General features: G+C 34.1%; 1 protein-coding gene across 3 annotated transcripts in view; it reads left to right on the top strand.

Annotated features, from left to right (window-relative positions):
• Positions 1 to 16,165, top strand: part of NOL4 (nucleolar protein 4) — a gene marked incomplete at both ends in the record, with an annotated part of 145,519 nt that overhangs the window by 112,207 nt on the left and 17,147 nt on the right. For 2 of the 3 annotated variants that reach the window (XM_081323499.1, XM_081323498.1), the window contains 2 exons: positions 267 to 550; positions 5,906 to 6,085. In XM_081323499.1, the coding sequence (XP_081179625.1) occupies positions 267 to 550; positions 5,906 to 6,085 (464 nt within the window). Of the gene's footprint in view, positions 1 to 266; positions 551 to 5,905; positions 6,086 to 6,893; positions 7,086 to 16,165 lie in introns of all 3 variants that reach the window. The other variant, XM_081323497.1, reaches the window with a different exon arrangement.

Raw genomic sequence — 16,165 nt, 5'->3', positions numbered from 1 at the left:
ATGTCCATTTCATAGATTGTTGTGAGCTATCCTTGATACTCTTGAAAATACTGGGATAATGAAAGATAAACCAGTATTATATGAGGTTACATGATATATATTTGTAACATTATACTTTCACACTACATGCATAACATTCTAGTTATAGTGCAAGTGAAAAAACAAAGTAACACTGAACATTCTGTGCAAGTAGAAATTGGCATATTTATTTGAATACAATGTTCATGGCATGGCACTAAGCACCTGTAATTTCATGTGTTTTGTAGATGATTCAGCTGCAGAGAGTTTTAATGGCAATGAAACTGCAGGACGCAGTTCCAACACTTCAGGTGGAACACACTGCAGGGAAGTTGCAGAAGCCAATAGTAATGGTAAAACAACTCTGGAGTTAGATGAACAGCCTCTGAACCTGAGTGACAGCCCCTTTTCTGCTCAGCTTACTTCAGAATACAGGTTAGATGACCCAAACAGTGATGGAAAGAGCAAGTACAAGAACATCCTAGCATCTGATCTTAAGTTGGAGCAAGAGGCAAAAGAAAATGGAAGCAAGGTAAGGTGCTTCTGTGTTCATAAGGTATTTCTAGAGTAGAGCCTGTTGAAATTTGTTTTAAAATTTTAACATACATGTTTTAATGTTTTAAGTTTGGTCATTAACAAGTTGTCTTTGTGGGCTTCATCATCCCTACACATATATGCTGACATTCTTAAAGACTTCTAATATTTATTTATTTTATTTATTTATTTATTTTAATTCCATTTATATCCCGCCCTTCTCCGAAGACTCAGGGCGGCTTACAAGCTTAGCAGTAGCCTTCATTCTATGTATATGCCTGCTTATTAGGGCTTTCATACACCCCCCAAGCGGCATTATTACAAAGTCAGCTTAATTGCCCCCAACAATCTGGGTCCTCATTTTACCTACCTCGGAAGGATGGAAGGCTGAGTCAACCTTGAGCCTGGTGGGATGCAAACCTGCACTGATTGCAGGCAGCTGGTGTTACTTAAGGAGGCATTAGCCCACTGCTCCACCAAGGCTCTTATAGATACTGTAGATACTGTAAATGCTAATTTTGCAGAAACATAATATATCTGACAATTTTATCTTTAGTAATGCTTTCCACAGTGTATCAATTTACACAATTTATTGAATTCCTTTTTATGCATTGCCATTGGCCATTTCCAGGATCTCTGGCAAAGTCAGCCAATCTTAGAAATGTGTAAAACACTTCTATTTGAAACTCTCAGGTGGATATCACTGGAATGTAATGATTATTTTTCAATTTGTCAGTAAATCTTCAGTTCATCTCTAACTTTAACTATTTGCATTAGACTCATTTTCTGATAATCACAGTTCAGAGACAAGTTATCTGCCTTACATTTTATACAGTTTACATAAAAATAATTAATTCATACCTGCAATCTTCTTCTTCTTCTTTAGTACGTCTTTGACTCCTATGATATACAAGAAAGTAAATGTTTTTTATCATCATTTCATTTCATCTCATCTCTCATTATGATGTGTTACTTATTTTGTTTTGGCTCAGGGCATTATTAGAGTTTTTAAAAACCATTTTTACCATCTCTTTATAGCTCTGTTCAAGTGGTACAAACAAACAATGAACACATCATACAAGCTGTGGAGAACAGTCTTTTCTCTCTGGAGTTAGTGCTGTGATTTCAGAAAATAGCCAGTCCTCTTTGAACCAGCCTTTTCAAAAATGGTAGCTCTTTTTCAAGGAAACCTTTGTGGGTACACATGTACATATAAAGTTTTCCATACAATCTTGAAGCTTGATATAAAGGAAGGGCAGTTCATTGTTGCTTGTGAGATGAGTTCTACACTTGCTTTTATCTCCTAAATGGGACTATTGCAGGTTTGCTGTTTTATTCTTCTAATCTGGGGGGGGGGGAAAACTCCTTGTGGGGAAAAGGTTTCCCCTATTGAATATTCGGATCCTTAATACAATTCACTTTCCAAGCAGTTACTTCATGGATTTGGAAACACTTTGTTGTGTGGCATTGTTTCTTCCTGCATATTTTAACATCTCCCAAAATCTTCTTGAGAGGTTTCTGCCTTTTAACTTTCCTTTGCAACATCTTTATTTTTAACCAAATAAGAAACTGTAGCCATAAGTTACTGACATGATAATAACTTGTTTATCGCATATGATTCTAGTTGTCTTTTAATAAATTAAAGTTCCTCAATATTGTTTCAGAGTTAGGCAGCCTAGAAATTTGTCAGGAAAATAAATATTTACATGAATCAGCGAATAAACATATTTATATCCTTTTGGATAAAATACACTTCAATCATTCCCCATACTTTGGCAAAAATAACAAAAAGTAAGAAAAAGTATTAATAACAATGTGATTGCAATAATAGGCTTTGTTTCTTGAACTACTAGCTCTGCCTTCTTCCAGGGACACTTTCATATTTAATATCTTTGCTGTCAAGGAACCTCAAATGCATGATTTTATCTGTTCTGTCAGAATGGCCATTATGCCAACTATTTGCGGCTTCATCTCCCTGTTTTTTTTATTGCCTAGATATCCTTACAGATACATAACTACACAGTGAAATATGGAGGGAAAGGCCAGATTTCTTTGATTTGGAAATACTCTCTTGCCTGACAGCATATCATTCTTTCCATAGTACTAGGATAATTTGATCTAGATTTAACAAAGTATCCATCCTCTCCCTCATAATATTCTCTTGCCAACAATACGTGGCTTGCCATTATCTTTTTCCAGGATGTTTCAACTTCCCTAGAACCTGGGATTTCATAATGGTGTGAGCTTTACAAAGAATGTCAGTCCCATTGATATTAAGTAAATGTTAAATCTTTTTCAGTTCAGGATTGACCTCTGGTGGCTTTATGATTATACCCATGTAATTTTCTTGAAAATAGTGTAGAAGTGGTTTCCCACTGTCATCTTCTAGGATGTTTTTGAGACTTCCCTGCCTAGCTTACAACTTTGGAAATCTCTGGAGAATTCCTTCAAAGTAACAACCAAGCTGGAGCCTGATTTCTTCCAATTCCTGACCAAGTCATCCAGGTTCTTCTATATCTCTATTCAGACATTAAGTAAACCATGCTTCTTTTTTTTCTTCTTGATAGGTTATAATTCCCTGATCTAATCTTCATAAAGTTTTGTTCTGTTTCTTTTCTTCTCGTTGGAGTGTTCAGCCTCCACTTTTTCCCCCTCTTCTTTTTGCTACTTCTGCTCAAAGGAAAGAAGGGGCTCTGTGTATGTACATGTATTTTTCTGAGTATGAGTGTAGCTTATGTGTAAAAAAATAACAGCTAGTATATGTAGACAAAAATCCATACATTTTGCAAATTGGGCATTTTCTTTTATATCTAATAATTTTTATTAGTTTTTAATGCAATGAATATAAATCTATGCTTTTTCTTCCCTCCCCTATGCTTTTTGGGGTGTGGTTTCTGGTGGGAATATATACAAGTCACATGCACATAACAACTGGAGAGGGAATGTCCAACCTTGGTTTCTGCACCCTAGACAGAACGGTTATAAAGTTGGGCACTGCATAGGATTTTCATATGCTGATAATTCTGCTGACACTACCATTTGGGGTCATCTAAAATTCAGTGTCATATTCCTTTTGTATAGTAGAGTTGATGTTTCTAGTTCTTGTGATTCAGAGCATACAATTTCAATTACAGAAGTTATAAGCCAATATTCTCAAAAATGCCAGGTTAGTGTAGACTGATCTGGTTCTATATGTTTAAGATTTTCCTTTGAGAAATTAGTAGGTGTTCTTAGTAGCAAAAATTAAATGTATAAATATAAGAATTTTTCCCCCCAGCTTTGACAACTCATAGTATGTTATCCTTAGGGGCCTATAATATCATCCTTTTAACACTGGATAAGAAAGTTTAGTCCCACATCTTCCATTTTCAGATATTTTAATCCATTTTAGTTTTGAGGTTTCTCCTAGAACTTTATTATTCAATTATTGATATTTTATAGTTCCATTGTATTAAAGTTTAAAATTGTACATTATTCTGAAACCCAACAGTATGAAAGATGCTTTTAATAATAAGATATACCAATAAAATAGGCACCCTGGGTGCAATCCCAAAACAACTGCAGCACCACTTGAAAATCATTGGCATTGACAATTTCAAAAGGCAGCTTTACATGAAACAGCTTACATCTTGAGACAATCCTTTTAACATCATCAAATGACAACACATACCTAATCCAGATCCTTGGGAAGGACACAACAGGTGGATAAAAATGCCAAATCTAGTCTAAATATTTGGCTGACTGTGTGACCAACCATAATAATGCAAATGGAACCAAGAGTCTGTCTAAAGAAATAAATGGACAAGAAACCAATGTAGTGGAGGATCCTGCAGATTTTCCAAGTAATGAAATTGCACAAGTGACAAATTCCCATGAAAATGCTGTGGGATGAGGTAGTTCCAGAACATTAGATCCAATTCTAGAACAGAGTTAGGTAGTTCTTTCATATCCCTAATGTTCCCTTCTGCCTTTTATTTATTTTGGTCAACTCAAGGCTGCAAACATACTTAATTCTTCTGCCTCCTCTTTCCCCCACAACAACCCTCTGAGGTGAGTTGGGCTGAGAGAATGTGATTGACCCAAAATCTCCCAGCTGGCTTTCATGCCTTGAAGCAGGCCTAGAACTCACAATCTCTTGCTTCTTGTGCCAGTACCTTCACCGCTAAACTGAACCAGCTTATGCAAGAAAGTGATTCAGTAACATCACCTTCAGGGATATGTGTATGCTTTCTCTCTATCTTTTAATAGAGAAAGTAGTAAAAATCCAGTCACTGTAGTGCAGTCACAGCTCCTTTTATTTCTTCTCTTAAGATAGCTACTGCCAACATTTCTATAGAACTCTCACCAAACAAAAATATCCCAAGTCTACAAAATCATCTCCCAGTGCAGAGCTAAAAAAAATAATCCTGATGTCCCTCAGGACAAACTTGTCATTCTGGGTCTGGCATGACCTTTCAAGGGTATTTAATACTGCATTTTTATTTCTTGTCTATTAACTGTAAGAACAATTTATTTAGATCACTTCCATTACATCCCCAAAGCTCTGATGATCTTTTAGGTTTGATCTTTACCTCTCCATTTCCTTAAGAAAAGAATGTGTTTCTTTTATGTAATATGGCAAACCCCCCCCCCCAAACAGAATTCGATGCACTATGGTTATCTAGTGGAAATTCTATGGATAAGAAAGACAATTTTCACATTATACAGAAAAAGAAAGGGAAAACAAAGGGAAATCTAACTTAAAATGGAAAGTTGCTTCTTATAATACAGTACAATTCTTAAATGTCTATGTCTAAACTGCAATACAGATAAACTTTAAGTTATGCAGGGAACAGACATATATTATTTGCACATATTTTGGGGGCAAAATTAGTTATATGTAGTAAAAATCTATTATAAGTACTGAAGCTTTCTCAATTATTAAAGGTAGTTAGTAATTTGCCTCAATTTGGATTTGATTCAACTAGAGCATTCCATTAATTCTTACACATTCAATTTAGCTTTATGTCCAGAAAAGTCACTTGATTTGTTCATATTTTCTAAAGTTAATGCAATTAGTAATTTATGCATTTATAAAGGTGTGATATGCATGTTAAATTGTGTGTGTATTTATTTGTGATTAAGAAAAATAGTCCACATTCCAGTAGAGAGGTTCCCTGAGGATGGGCTCCAGCACAAGTCTGAGAGCTCGGAAGACTAAACCTCTGGTCCCAGTGACTGACCCAGATTGGATCGTGCAGCATTAAGAGAAATATATCTATGAATTTATTCCTCTTTCTCCTGCTTCCCTTCCAAAGCAAGGCAGATGCTTTCTTCAAGCAGGTTTCTTAAAATGAAATTTCTTTCATTCTAGTCACCTGCCCATAGTTATTCAAGCTATGATTCTGGCAAAAATGAAAACATGGACAGAGGTGCAGAAGACCTTTCCCTAAACCGGGGAGAAGAAGAAGATGATGACCATGATGATCACGAAGATGCTGAGAAAGTCAATGAATCTGATGGGGTTGAAGCTGAGCGCCTGAAAGCTTTTAATGTGAGTTATATGATTCTTCTTGTGTCCTTTGGAATTTTATTTAGTTATTTATTATTTGGGGCATATGTTTATAGGTTAATGTGAGAATTAAACAAGTGTATTTTTTAAAAAAATATGCAAGGGAATTTCTCCCTTTTTTTACTGACGATACATAGAGGCTGCAATCCTATACTCACTTGCCTGGGAGTAAGCCCCACTGAACTGAATGGAGCTCACTTCTGAATAGACAGGGAATAGACATTTTCAAAGAGATACCAAGTTCATCTAATTTAGCTATTTAATCATCATCTATAGGAGAAATTTCAGCTGTGTATTGTGCACGTGTATGTATGTGTGTGTATGTCTGTCTAGCAAATGAAGGCAGTAGGGAGGGAGCTTCTGGGTTGTTGATTCCACTGGCCAGCTATTTTCTATTATTTTTCAAATTTTATATAATTTTGCATGACAATACACACACCAAAAAATGTTCACAACAGGGGAAGAATAAGAGATAAGGGTTCTACAGACCAATAAAGCAATCAGAGCACATTGTTAATAGGAGACATGAAATGGTGCTTATTTTTACAATCTATGTTTTATTTTCCTCATGATTTCTATACACTATAATCTTATCTTTTCTTGTCTTTTGTCAGTCCTAAAATAAAATCCTTGGTTGCTTAACATTTCTGACTTTCCATCACAAAGCTCTTCACTGTGTTTTTTTAATTAAATTTTAAAAAAGCAGTCTTCCTATCTGTAACTGAGACAGGAAGCTTAGAAACCAAGTACCCCTCCAAATCCTTCTCCTCTGTCTCCCTCTTACCAACAGATGTTTGTCAGGCTGTTTGTAGATGAAAACTTGGACCGAATGGTCCCAATCTCTAAGCAGCCCAAAGAAAAGATCCAGGCTATCATTGACTCATGCAGGCGACAATTCCCTGAATATCAAGAGCGTGCCAGAAAGCGTATACGTACTTACCTCAAGTCCTGCAGGCGGATGAAAAGGAGTGGTTTTGAGATGGTGAGTTTTGATTTAAAACCCAGCCCTAGTTTTCATCAAAACCCCCACATGTAAATCCATGACACTATTTTGTTTCCATCTTAGTGTCTCTTTTTATTTGTATTTTTGGTACTGTCAGGTCTGAGGTTATTCTCCTCCTTTCATACTACGTGGAATCCCCTTTTCCTTTGTACAATGCATTCAAAATGCTTTGCCAAATAAAGCACACACTTATGTCTAATATAAATTTATCCAAATGGAAGAGCACCACAAGATATAAAGGAAGAAACACATAGAAATAAGTTTCCTTCATCTTTTCATTATTCTAACATTTATATAACAGAATGCATAGGTAACCTTACATGCCTATGCTTAATTACTGATTATCCTTTAAGGTTGTTCTGTCAAAAATAATTTGGAAGAAGTGTTTGAACCTTGTGTGAACACAATAATTCTCATTAAGGCATACACAATTTTCTCTGGGTTCTGTGTAGCCTGAAAAAAGATGCTGATGATTTAATAAATTAAAACAAGTTTTTACTGTGACTGAAGTATATGCTATAATAAGTAGTATAGAGCTATTGTGGTTGTGCAAGATCTAAAATTATGTTGAAGCAAGCACAACCTTTTAAGGTGTTGTGATTTTTAACATTTAGATAAAACATATTTTAAAGTATACTTACAAATTTATTTATGAATTTAAATAAAATAGAGAGCCTTTTTCAATCTGTCAGATTTCTTGGAGAAAGAGATATATAAAACATAAATGAATGTTGGATAGTGGCTATAATGAACCATGTTTTTATTTAAATGCCTCACTGAAATCAAATACCAAAATGTATCTTATACGACATAGAAAGAAAAAGAAAAACTCTGATGCAAATTATTATTATTGTTAGAACTTATATAAAAAGACCAAAAATTCAAACTCCAAACCCTTCCCTCCCCTCCTTTTTTCAAATACCATTTTTTATTTCAAATCAATTTTAAGAAATATGTGAAACTTCCTTCCTTCCTTCCTTCCTTCCTTCCTTCCTTCCTTCCTTCCTTCCTTCCTTCCTTCCTTCCTTCCTCTTTCTCTCTGTTTCAGAACTTTAGAAGGTTATGTTCAAAATAAAGGAACACATTTGCTAAAATTACTAGCTTAGGAAAAGAAATAAAAGAAAATATTACTAATTGCATTTGTATCATTATACACATTTCATACATTTGTACAGCTTTTTACAAAAAGTAATGGCTAGTTATAAACAAGGGAAACAAGGTATTAAGAGTGATGAAAAAGTATATGTTAAGTTCACACGCCAAAATGGGAAAAATATATATGTTGAGATATAGAGTAATTTGAAATAATGGCAAGAGCATTTAGTAAATATAATATACTTTCACATTTATTTTTTCACTAAGTTATTTAATAGAATAAAAATATTTGTGCAGTTGTCTGATTTTGGTAACTTTCCTGTCTTCCTTGGACAAATTTTATGTGAATTGTTTCATGTTCTACAAATATGTGGTCTCCAAAATGTTGCATAATCATAATTATTGTAAGCCATACTGACTGTTATACGTACTAAGAAGATGCAGACATTGTTATATAAGCAAGCAATAAGCACTTAGACTTATATACTGCTTCACAGTGCTTTATAGCCCTCTCTAAGCAGTTTACAAAGTCAGCATATTGCCTCCCAAAACTGGGTCCTCATTTTACTGACCTTGGAAGAATGGAAGGCTGAGTGAACGTTGAGCGGGTGAGAATCAAACTGTCAAACTGGTGGCAGCTGTCATTCAGCAGAAGTAGCCTGCAGTACTGCATTCTAACCACGGCACCACCACGGCACCATCACTGCACCACCACCATATGCAAATAAATAGGTAGATGTATCAGGCTTTATAGATTAGAAAATATAGCAAGAAATTCTTCGGGTCTATTGTTTACAAGAAAAATCTAAGATTCCTTCCATCATCAACGGGGAAAAATAATATGCAAATGGTCTTACCACAGCTGAGTGAAGGAACCAATGGATTTTCCCCCCTGTAAATTCTCTACATCCCTTCTTCCCTATCACCATAGCCTGGAAGTAGCTATATCTACAGTAGCTTCCTTTACTGAAGATAATACATAGAATAAATGATTGATAGTGACTAGAAGGTCTTAACTACTGGATGGATGGCTTTCTTTTAAAAGCTTTGTTTTGAAAACATGACTATGGCAATGTGGATGGAAATTTGTCATCATCTTCTCTCCTATAAATAATTTTATTGCACATTTTAAGCATACAACTACATTGCTAACCATGAATTAAAACCAACAAACAAAAAAACCCATTGCTATGCCAGCCTACTGCTGCCTGACTATACAAATACAGGACTTGGTAGTGCTCAAAGCATAAATGTTGTTACCTGGTGCTGATGTGGTGCAATGATTAAGGAACTGAACCAGAAGCAGGAATACCTTTAGCCACAGAAGCTCACTGGATGACTTTAGGCCTTTCTTTCACTCTCAGATCTACCTATCACATGGGGATTATGGGGAAAAATTCTTCACTAGAGCTCCTGGAAGAAAGAAAGGACATAAAGAAATCAATTTTATATACTCTTCTGTTCCAATTATTGTAAACATACTTGAAAACTTAAATAAAGTCAACTTCATATAATGCAGAGAATTTTATTTAGCTGAACTGGTGGTCCTCATATTTGTAAATTACTGAGAATTTTAATCTCTGAAGCATAGTATAAAGAGAGCAATCAAAATTATTTTTAAGATTATGTTCAACAGACTTATTCAAATGATTCAATCATCCATAATAATAGCTTATCAATAAATCTTCATGTTTCATTGATTGCTTACTAAATGATGTGGCTAGAAAACAGCCAGTTTGGGTTTGTTGTACATTTGTGTGATATTCAGAGTTTTTTAAATGGAACTTTAAGTTTAACTTATTGTCTGTTTTTTAAATTGAAATTGAAATTTAATTTGTCTGCAGTGAAATAAGTTTAAACAAATCACAAGGGGGTGGCCTCTAGCCTTAACACTCAGAATAAACATCTTAAAGATAGCCAAGTGTGCATTTTTATAAGCCAAAATTATGGCTTTGTTACCTAACCATTTGATAACATGTCCAATAAGATAATTAAATATATTTCAATAGTCTGTTTAAATTCTCTTATAACTGGAAGCCAGCATGGGCTTGTTAGAAACAGATCAGAGAAGTGACCTGGAATTAAGGAGAAACTTCCTTAAGTGAGGACAATTAACAAGCAGAACACCTTGCCTTCAGAAGTAGTGGGTGCTTCGTCACTGGAGGTTTTTAAGAAGAGAGTGGAACAGCTGCTTGACTCAAAATGTATAGGGTCTCCTGCTTGAGCAGGGGGTTGGACTAGAAGACCTCCAAGATCCCTTCCAGCTCTATTCTGATTGATTGATTGATTGATTGATTGATTGATTAAATGAATGGTACTTTAAAGATAATATTGTATTACACTTTCAAATGAGATATCTTTACAGGGATCCCTTAGAAAAGAGATGTACATTCTGAGGCTCCAAGGCTATGTGCAATCTTTAAATCCTTAGGTAAGGCTACCTAGGAAAAAAAATTCTTTCTTTTGGATTTTCTAAGTGTAAAGCCTTTAGCTTAAAATACCAATATGGAGGAAGACCAGAAGCAAAATTTATTTATGGATGAAGATCAACAAACTCTCGCTATGTTGAAAACACTAATCCAAATTCTTACTACAACTAATGAAATACTAAGAGGCTATGTGAAGGAACAAGAAGACAGCCCAGATATGAAAGACCAAATGTTGACCACAACTAAAGAATCATCTATACAAAATACAATAGAAAAAATGAAACATTCAAGTACGATGACAGAAGAATCTACTATTAAACAAATATTATTTGAAAAGACATTGACAAGTTGGAAAAAGGAAAAGTCTTCTTATACAACTCAGAAGGAACTATAGGATCTAGAAAAAGAACAGTTGGATGAGAAGACAAACAATTCAGAACAACTACGTCGATGTGGAAGAATAAAGAGACGACCCACTAAACCTACAAGTCCTCTCAAAAAAATGGCAATCGGATGGTTTTGCCAATATCAATTAATATACATGATATTACAAGGAGATTGGTTCGATGACCCAAAAGCAAGGACATGGAAGATGATTTAGCAAAGGAAAAAAGTCAGAATAAGACTGAAGAAGAATGGAGTTTCGACCAACTTATTGAAATCTGAAACAGAATGTACTTAAATAGATAACATGTGTATGTTGAACACAAGACATTGTTATGAACTGAGATAAAGAAAAAATTTTGGTCTTTAAAATTTAGCAGTATAAATATTAATAGCTAAATTTGAATATTGATTTGTGTATAAAGGTCATGTAAAGATGAATAATGTAGACAAGCTAAAAACCTATTGTTGAAAATAATAAATAGGTCTATATGGAATGTTAAAAATGAAAATTATCAGTTTAAACAAGAGATAGCAGATACAAAGAATAAGAGAGGAAGTACTAAATATTGAAATAAAAAGAAATTTTGATTACTACTTAAAAAAACAACAACTGAAAATTAGCAAAAAGGAAGAATATCATATTGTATCCTTAATTTGTTGACATAGAGGGTGAGAAGTTAAGTAAACAGGATGTGTATTTTGAATATTAGATTTTGTGAGGAATGGTGATAGATGAATTGGGAGTATACTAAAAATCTTGGGAATGATAAATATCAAACATTAAATCTAAATGTTAGTGGAAATTAAAATTGAAAAATCTATTAGGTCATTGATTGTCTAAAGATTGCATGTTAAAACAATTAGAATATGTGTAAACTAAAAACTATGGATATATGTAAGAAAGTTATTTTCTATGTGATTGATAGGATAAAACTTGTCTTTAAATCTACAAATAGACAGTATATATGAAGGGAAAAAGAGGAAATGTTTATGGTAGCAATTTGAAATCTGTACTAATGATATCTGTATGTAATTGAATTACTACTACCCAGCCACCACGTTGCTTTTCAAATATGTGAATGTAATATTAGAAAATCAATAAAATTTGTAAAAAAGAAGAAAAGAGAGAAAGAAAGAAAGAAAGAAAGAAAGAAAGAAAGAAAGAAAGAAAGAAAGAAAGAAAGAAAGAAAGAGAAAGAAAGAAAGAAAGAAAGAAAGAAAGAAAGAAAGAAAGAAAGAAAGAAAGAAAGAAAGAAAGAAAGAAAGAAAGAAGAATCTCCATGGCAAATTTGATGGAAATAGATTGAAGGAGGTTGGGATGGCAGTTGGCAAAGGATTGCCTATCACCAGGCTTATCTCTAAGGCTAAACAGTATCAAACCTGATTAGAACTTGAAAGATACTGTTGCCCTTTACAAGAAGTGATTGTTTTCTGCTGAACAAGCAGAGTTTGTTGCAGAATCTGGAAGAATATAAGACTGCCATTGTCTAGGGATCAAGCTCAGTGAAGAAGTGAATGCAGAGGATTAATTAAAGTTTCAAGGGGAGATTTAGGAAGAATATACACAACACATTTTCTTTCCTAACTTGGTCTGAGGTAATTAGCTAACTTGAGAGACCAGGCAACAAACAAAAGCTTTTGGAATAGAATAGAATAGAATAGAATAGAATAGAATAGAATAGAATAGAATAGAATAGAATAGAATAGAATAGAATAGAATAGAATAGAATAGAATAGAATAGAATAGAATAGAATAGAATAGAATAGAATAGAATAGAATAGAATAGAATACAGCTGGAGGGGACCTTGGAGGTCTTCTAGTCCAGCCCCCTGCTCGAGCAGGAGAACCTATACCATGTCAGACAAGTGACTGTCTAGTCCAAGCATGTCAAACTCGCGACATTATGTGATGTCGCACGACATATTGTGACTTTTTCCCCATTGCCAGCAACAGGGTGGGGGTGGTTTCAGAGTGACGCATCTGAACCATGGACCAGCAGTTTAATATGCCCAGTCTAGTCTCTTCTTAAAAATCTCCAATGATGGAATACCCACAATTTCTGAAGGCAAGCTGTTCCACTGATTAATTGTCCTCACTGTTAGGAAATTTCTCCTTAATTCCAGGTTGCTTCTCTCTTTGGTCAGTTTCCAACCATTGTTTTTTGTCTTGCCCTCTGGTGCTTTGGAGAATAGTTTGACTTCCTCTTCTCTGTGGCAGCCCCTCATACTGGAATACTGCTATCATGTCACCCCTGTTTCTTCTTTTCTTTAGACTAGCCAAACCCAGTCCTGCAGCTATTGTTCATATGCTTTAGTCCCCAGGCCTTTGATCATTTTATTTGCTCTTCTCTGAATTTTTTTCTAAGGTCTCAACATCTTTTTTGTAGTATGGTGACCAAAATTGGTTGCAATATTCGAGGTGTGGTCTTATTAGGGTTTTCTAAGTCTTTATTTTCAGCTAACAAAGTATATATATATATTTATATACTTTACTGTATAAATGTTTTAGCTTCATTTTTAGTTCTGGCTATCATCTTTTCTAAACTTGCCATTTAGCCAATGTATTTGTTATGTAAGATAAACAGATATACAAACAATATTTATTCTTATTTCTATCTTATTCTGAATCAGTCTGTTTCTTCAGATTCATTTATTGTTCACTATTTTCCCAGGAGAAAACTCAGATGTTCTGCCATATCTATTAGCCTTAAGAGAAGAGCTCATTATGAGGGTAAAAATAGAAAGTGAAAAATCTGGGTTAATATTAAATATTAAAAAGACAAAGTTAATGTCAACCAATATACTTAATGAATTTACAGTAGACAGGGAAGTAAGAATGGTAGCTGGTTTCTTTAGCTAAATTATAAAGATTAACCATGTGCTGGAGAAATAAGGAGAAAATTAATCTGAAGGAGGAAGACAAAGTAACATAAGATTGTAAAGGATAAGGATATTTCTTTGACCACAAAGATCTGAATAGTTAAAGCAATAATCTTTTCAAGACTAATTAGCTATGAAGGATAAGTCTTGAAAAAGAGAGTTAGGAATAAGATAACCACAAATACAGTTGCTAAGAATATATTAGCACAGGATACAAGAAGAACAAATGAAAACTGACTGCTCCCTTGGGCTGACAATTAGAAATTAAAAATTATGTATATGGGCATTTGGTATGAGTATAGAAAAATGACAATGCTTCACACAGTTGAGGTAAATAGAAGTGGGAGACTTCTATTTCCCTCAATACATTATCTGATGTATGTGGATGTTATCACAGAAATCATGGGAAAATCCTTGAAAGAATACAGATGAGGTTGAGATGGTGAACATTTGTTATGAAGTCACAAGGAGTCAAGCCTGACTAAATGTCATCTCACTAATTTAAGAAGCAGAAGTGAAGATTAATTAATCTGACTCAGCAGTCATGACTTGCTTGTAACATGTTTGTATTTCTGGCTGAAAATAATACAGTAATAACAAATAATACAGTATTTGCAGCAGATATAAATTAAAAGATTGGAATGAGGACTGCTGACACTTTAACCCAGGGGTCGGCAACCTCGGCTCTTTTATGACTCGTGGACTTCAACTCCCAGAATTCCTGAGCCAGCATAGCTGGCTCAGGAATTCTGGGAGTTGAAGTCCACGAGTCATAAAAGAGCCGAGGTTGCCGACCCCTGCTTTAACCCATAAGGGCAGAAATGTGGTAATGCTTGTGTAATACTTATAAACTGAATGAAACACAGAAACAAGTTTAATTTATATTTTAGGACTCTTTCTAAATTTTGGTAGAATTATTCATATGATGAGAACATGAAAAAAATTAACAAAAATTTCATAAAAATATAAATTCATACCCAAAGCTCTAAATAAATCTCATTTTATTTAAAAGGAATATGTAATTTTTGATTAATTGAAAACTGAGTTAAAATAATCATTTCTTCCTTTCACAATGTCCTAAAGATGCTTTTTCATGAGGCAACTGGACTTTCTTGTTTTTCTTTGAAGATGTTTCACTTCTCATCCAAGAAACTTCTTCAGCTCTATTCCTTTCACAATATTCTCCTTTAAGTTTTGATAGTGGCTGTTTCCTAAACCTCTCTTCTCATCACCCTCCCTCGATGAAACATCAGCTTTGTATGAACGTCTGTCTCATGAAAAAATAACCCAAACTGATTAGGAAATCCTACACATGTATCTAAAGAGATAGATGTGTTACATTGCCTACTTTTGCCCTGTCAAATTATGTATGCAATTTGCATGTCGCCTTCCCCATTTCACTGTAACAGGAATAAATTGGATCACAAGTTGGTATTATGTACATGGTTGCAGCTTTGGGGGGGGGCTTTTTAATTAGCTAGAAAGTATTTGTTGCTTCTTTTCATTCTGTGATTACGGTACATTTTTTCTGGAAATTGGAAAATTATTGTTGCTTTATAACCATGTAGAGCGTAGATAAATGCTCTAAACCTGATATCTGTGGCTTATTTCATCCAAAGGTCTCTTTTCAAAATATTCAGCTGACATTTTGCTTCTTATACTTCTTTTCATGTGCAGCATGAATTAAAAAACACTGAAAATGCTATCAAATGCAATGTTGCAAAATGATAACATCAATATATGTCAGTTTGCTAGTGGTATGAGACAACATTAAAGTAAAACAATATTGGGACATCCAACAGAGTGCAGTGCTGTTCTTAGTTTGTACTGAAAATGCTGTTCAAATATGCACATTATGTTCATTTGAATTGCATGTCTCTTATTATGAATATTTAAAATACATGCCACTACTATTCTCAAGATACAATTTGCATTCTTAACTCTATAGCAGCATGTTGGTGAGTAGTTTTGATTCTGTTGAATTAATTGATATCTTTGTTTTAGACATTTGAAGTTTAACTATATATAAACAGCTCTATATCTCACTGCCAAAATTACTGAACACTTTGATAATAAAGACATATTTTAGAACACATTTAGAGGATACAATGTGAGAGAAACACGTTATTTAAAAGACTGAACTGATAGAACATAAACATATTTACATTCTAACCTGAAAATATACTTATTTTTATATATGTATCTATTTTGTGTACATTCAGGTAAACTTAAGATTTCATTTTTAAACCTGGTTTTAGAAGTATTGGA

Source organism: Vipera berus (genome assembly GCF_964194415.1).
Source record: "Vipera berus genome assembly, chromosome: 3".
Classification (NCBI taxonomy): Eukaryota; Metazoa; Chordata; class Lepidosauria; order Squamata; family Viperidae; genus Vipera; species Vipera berus.
The sequence above is the reverse complement of the archived record's forward strand: the minus strand, read 5'-3'. Positions and strand labels throughout refer to the sequence as shown.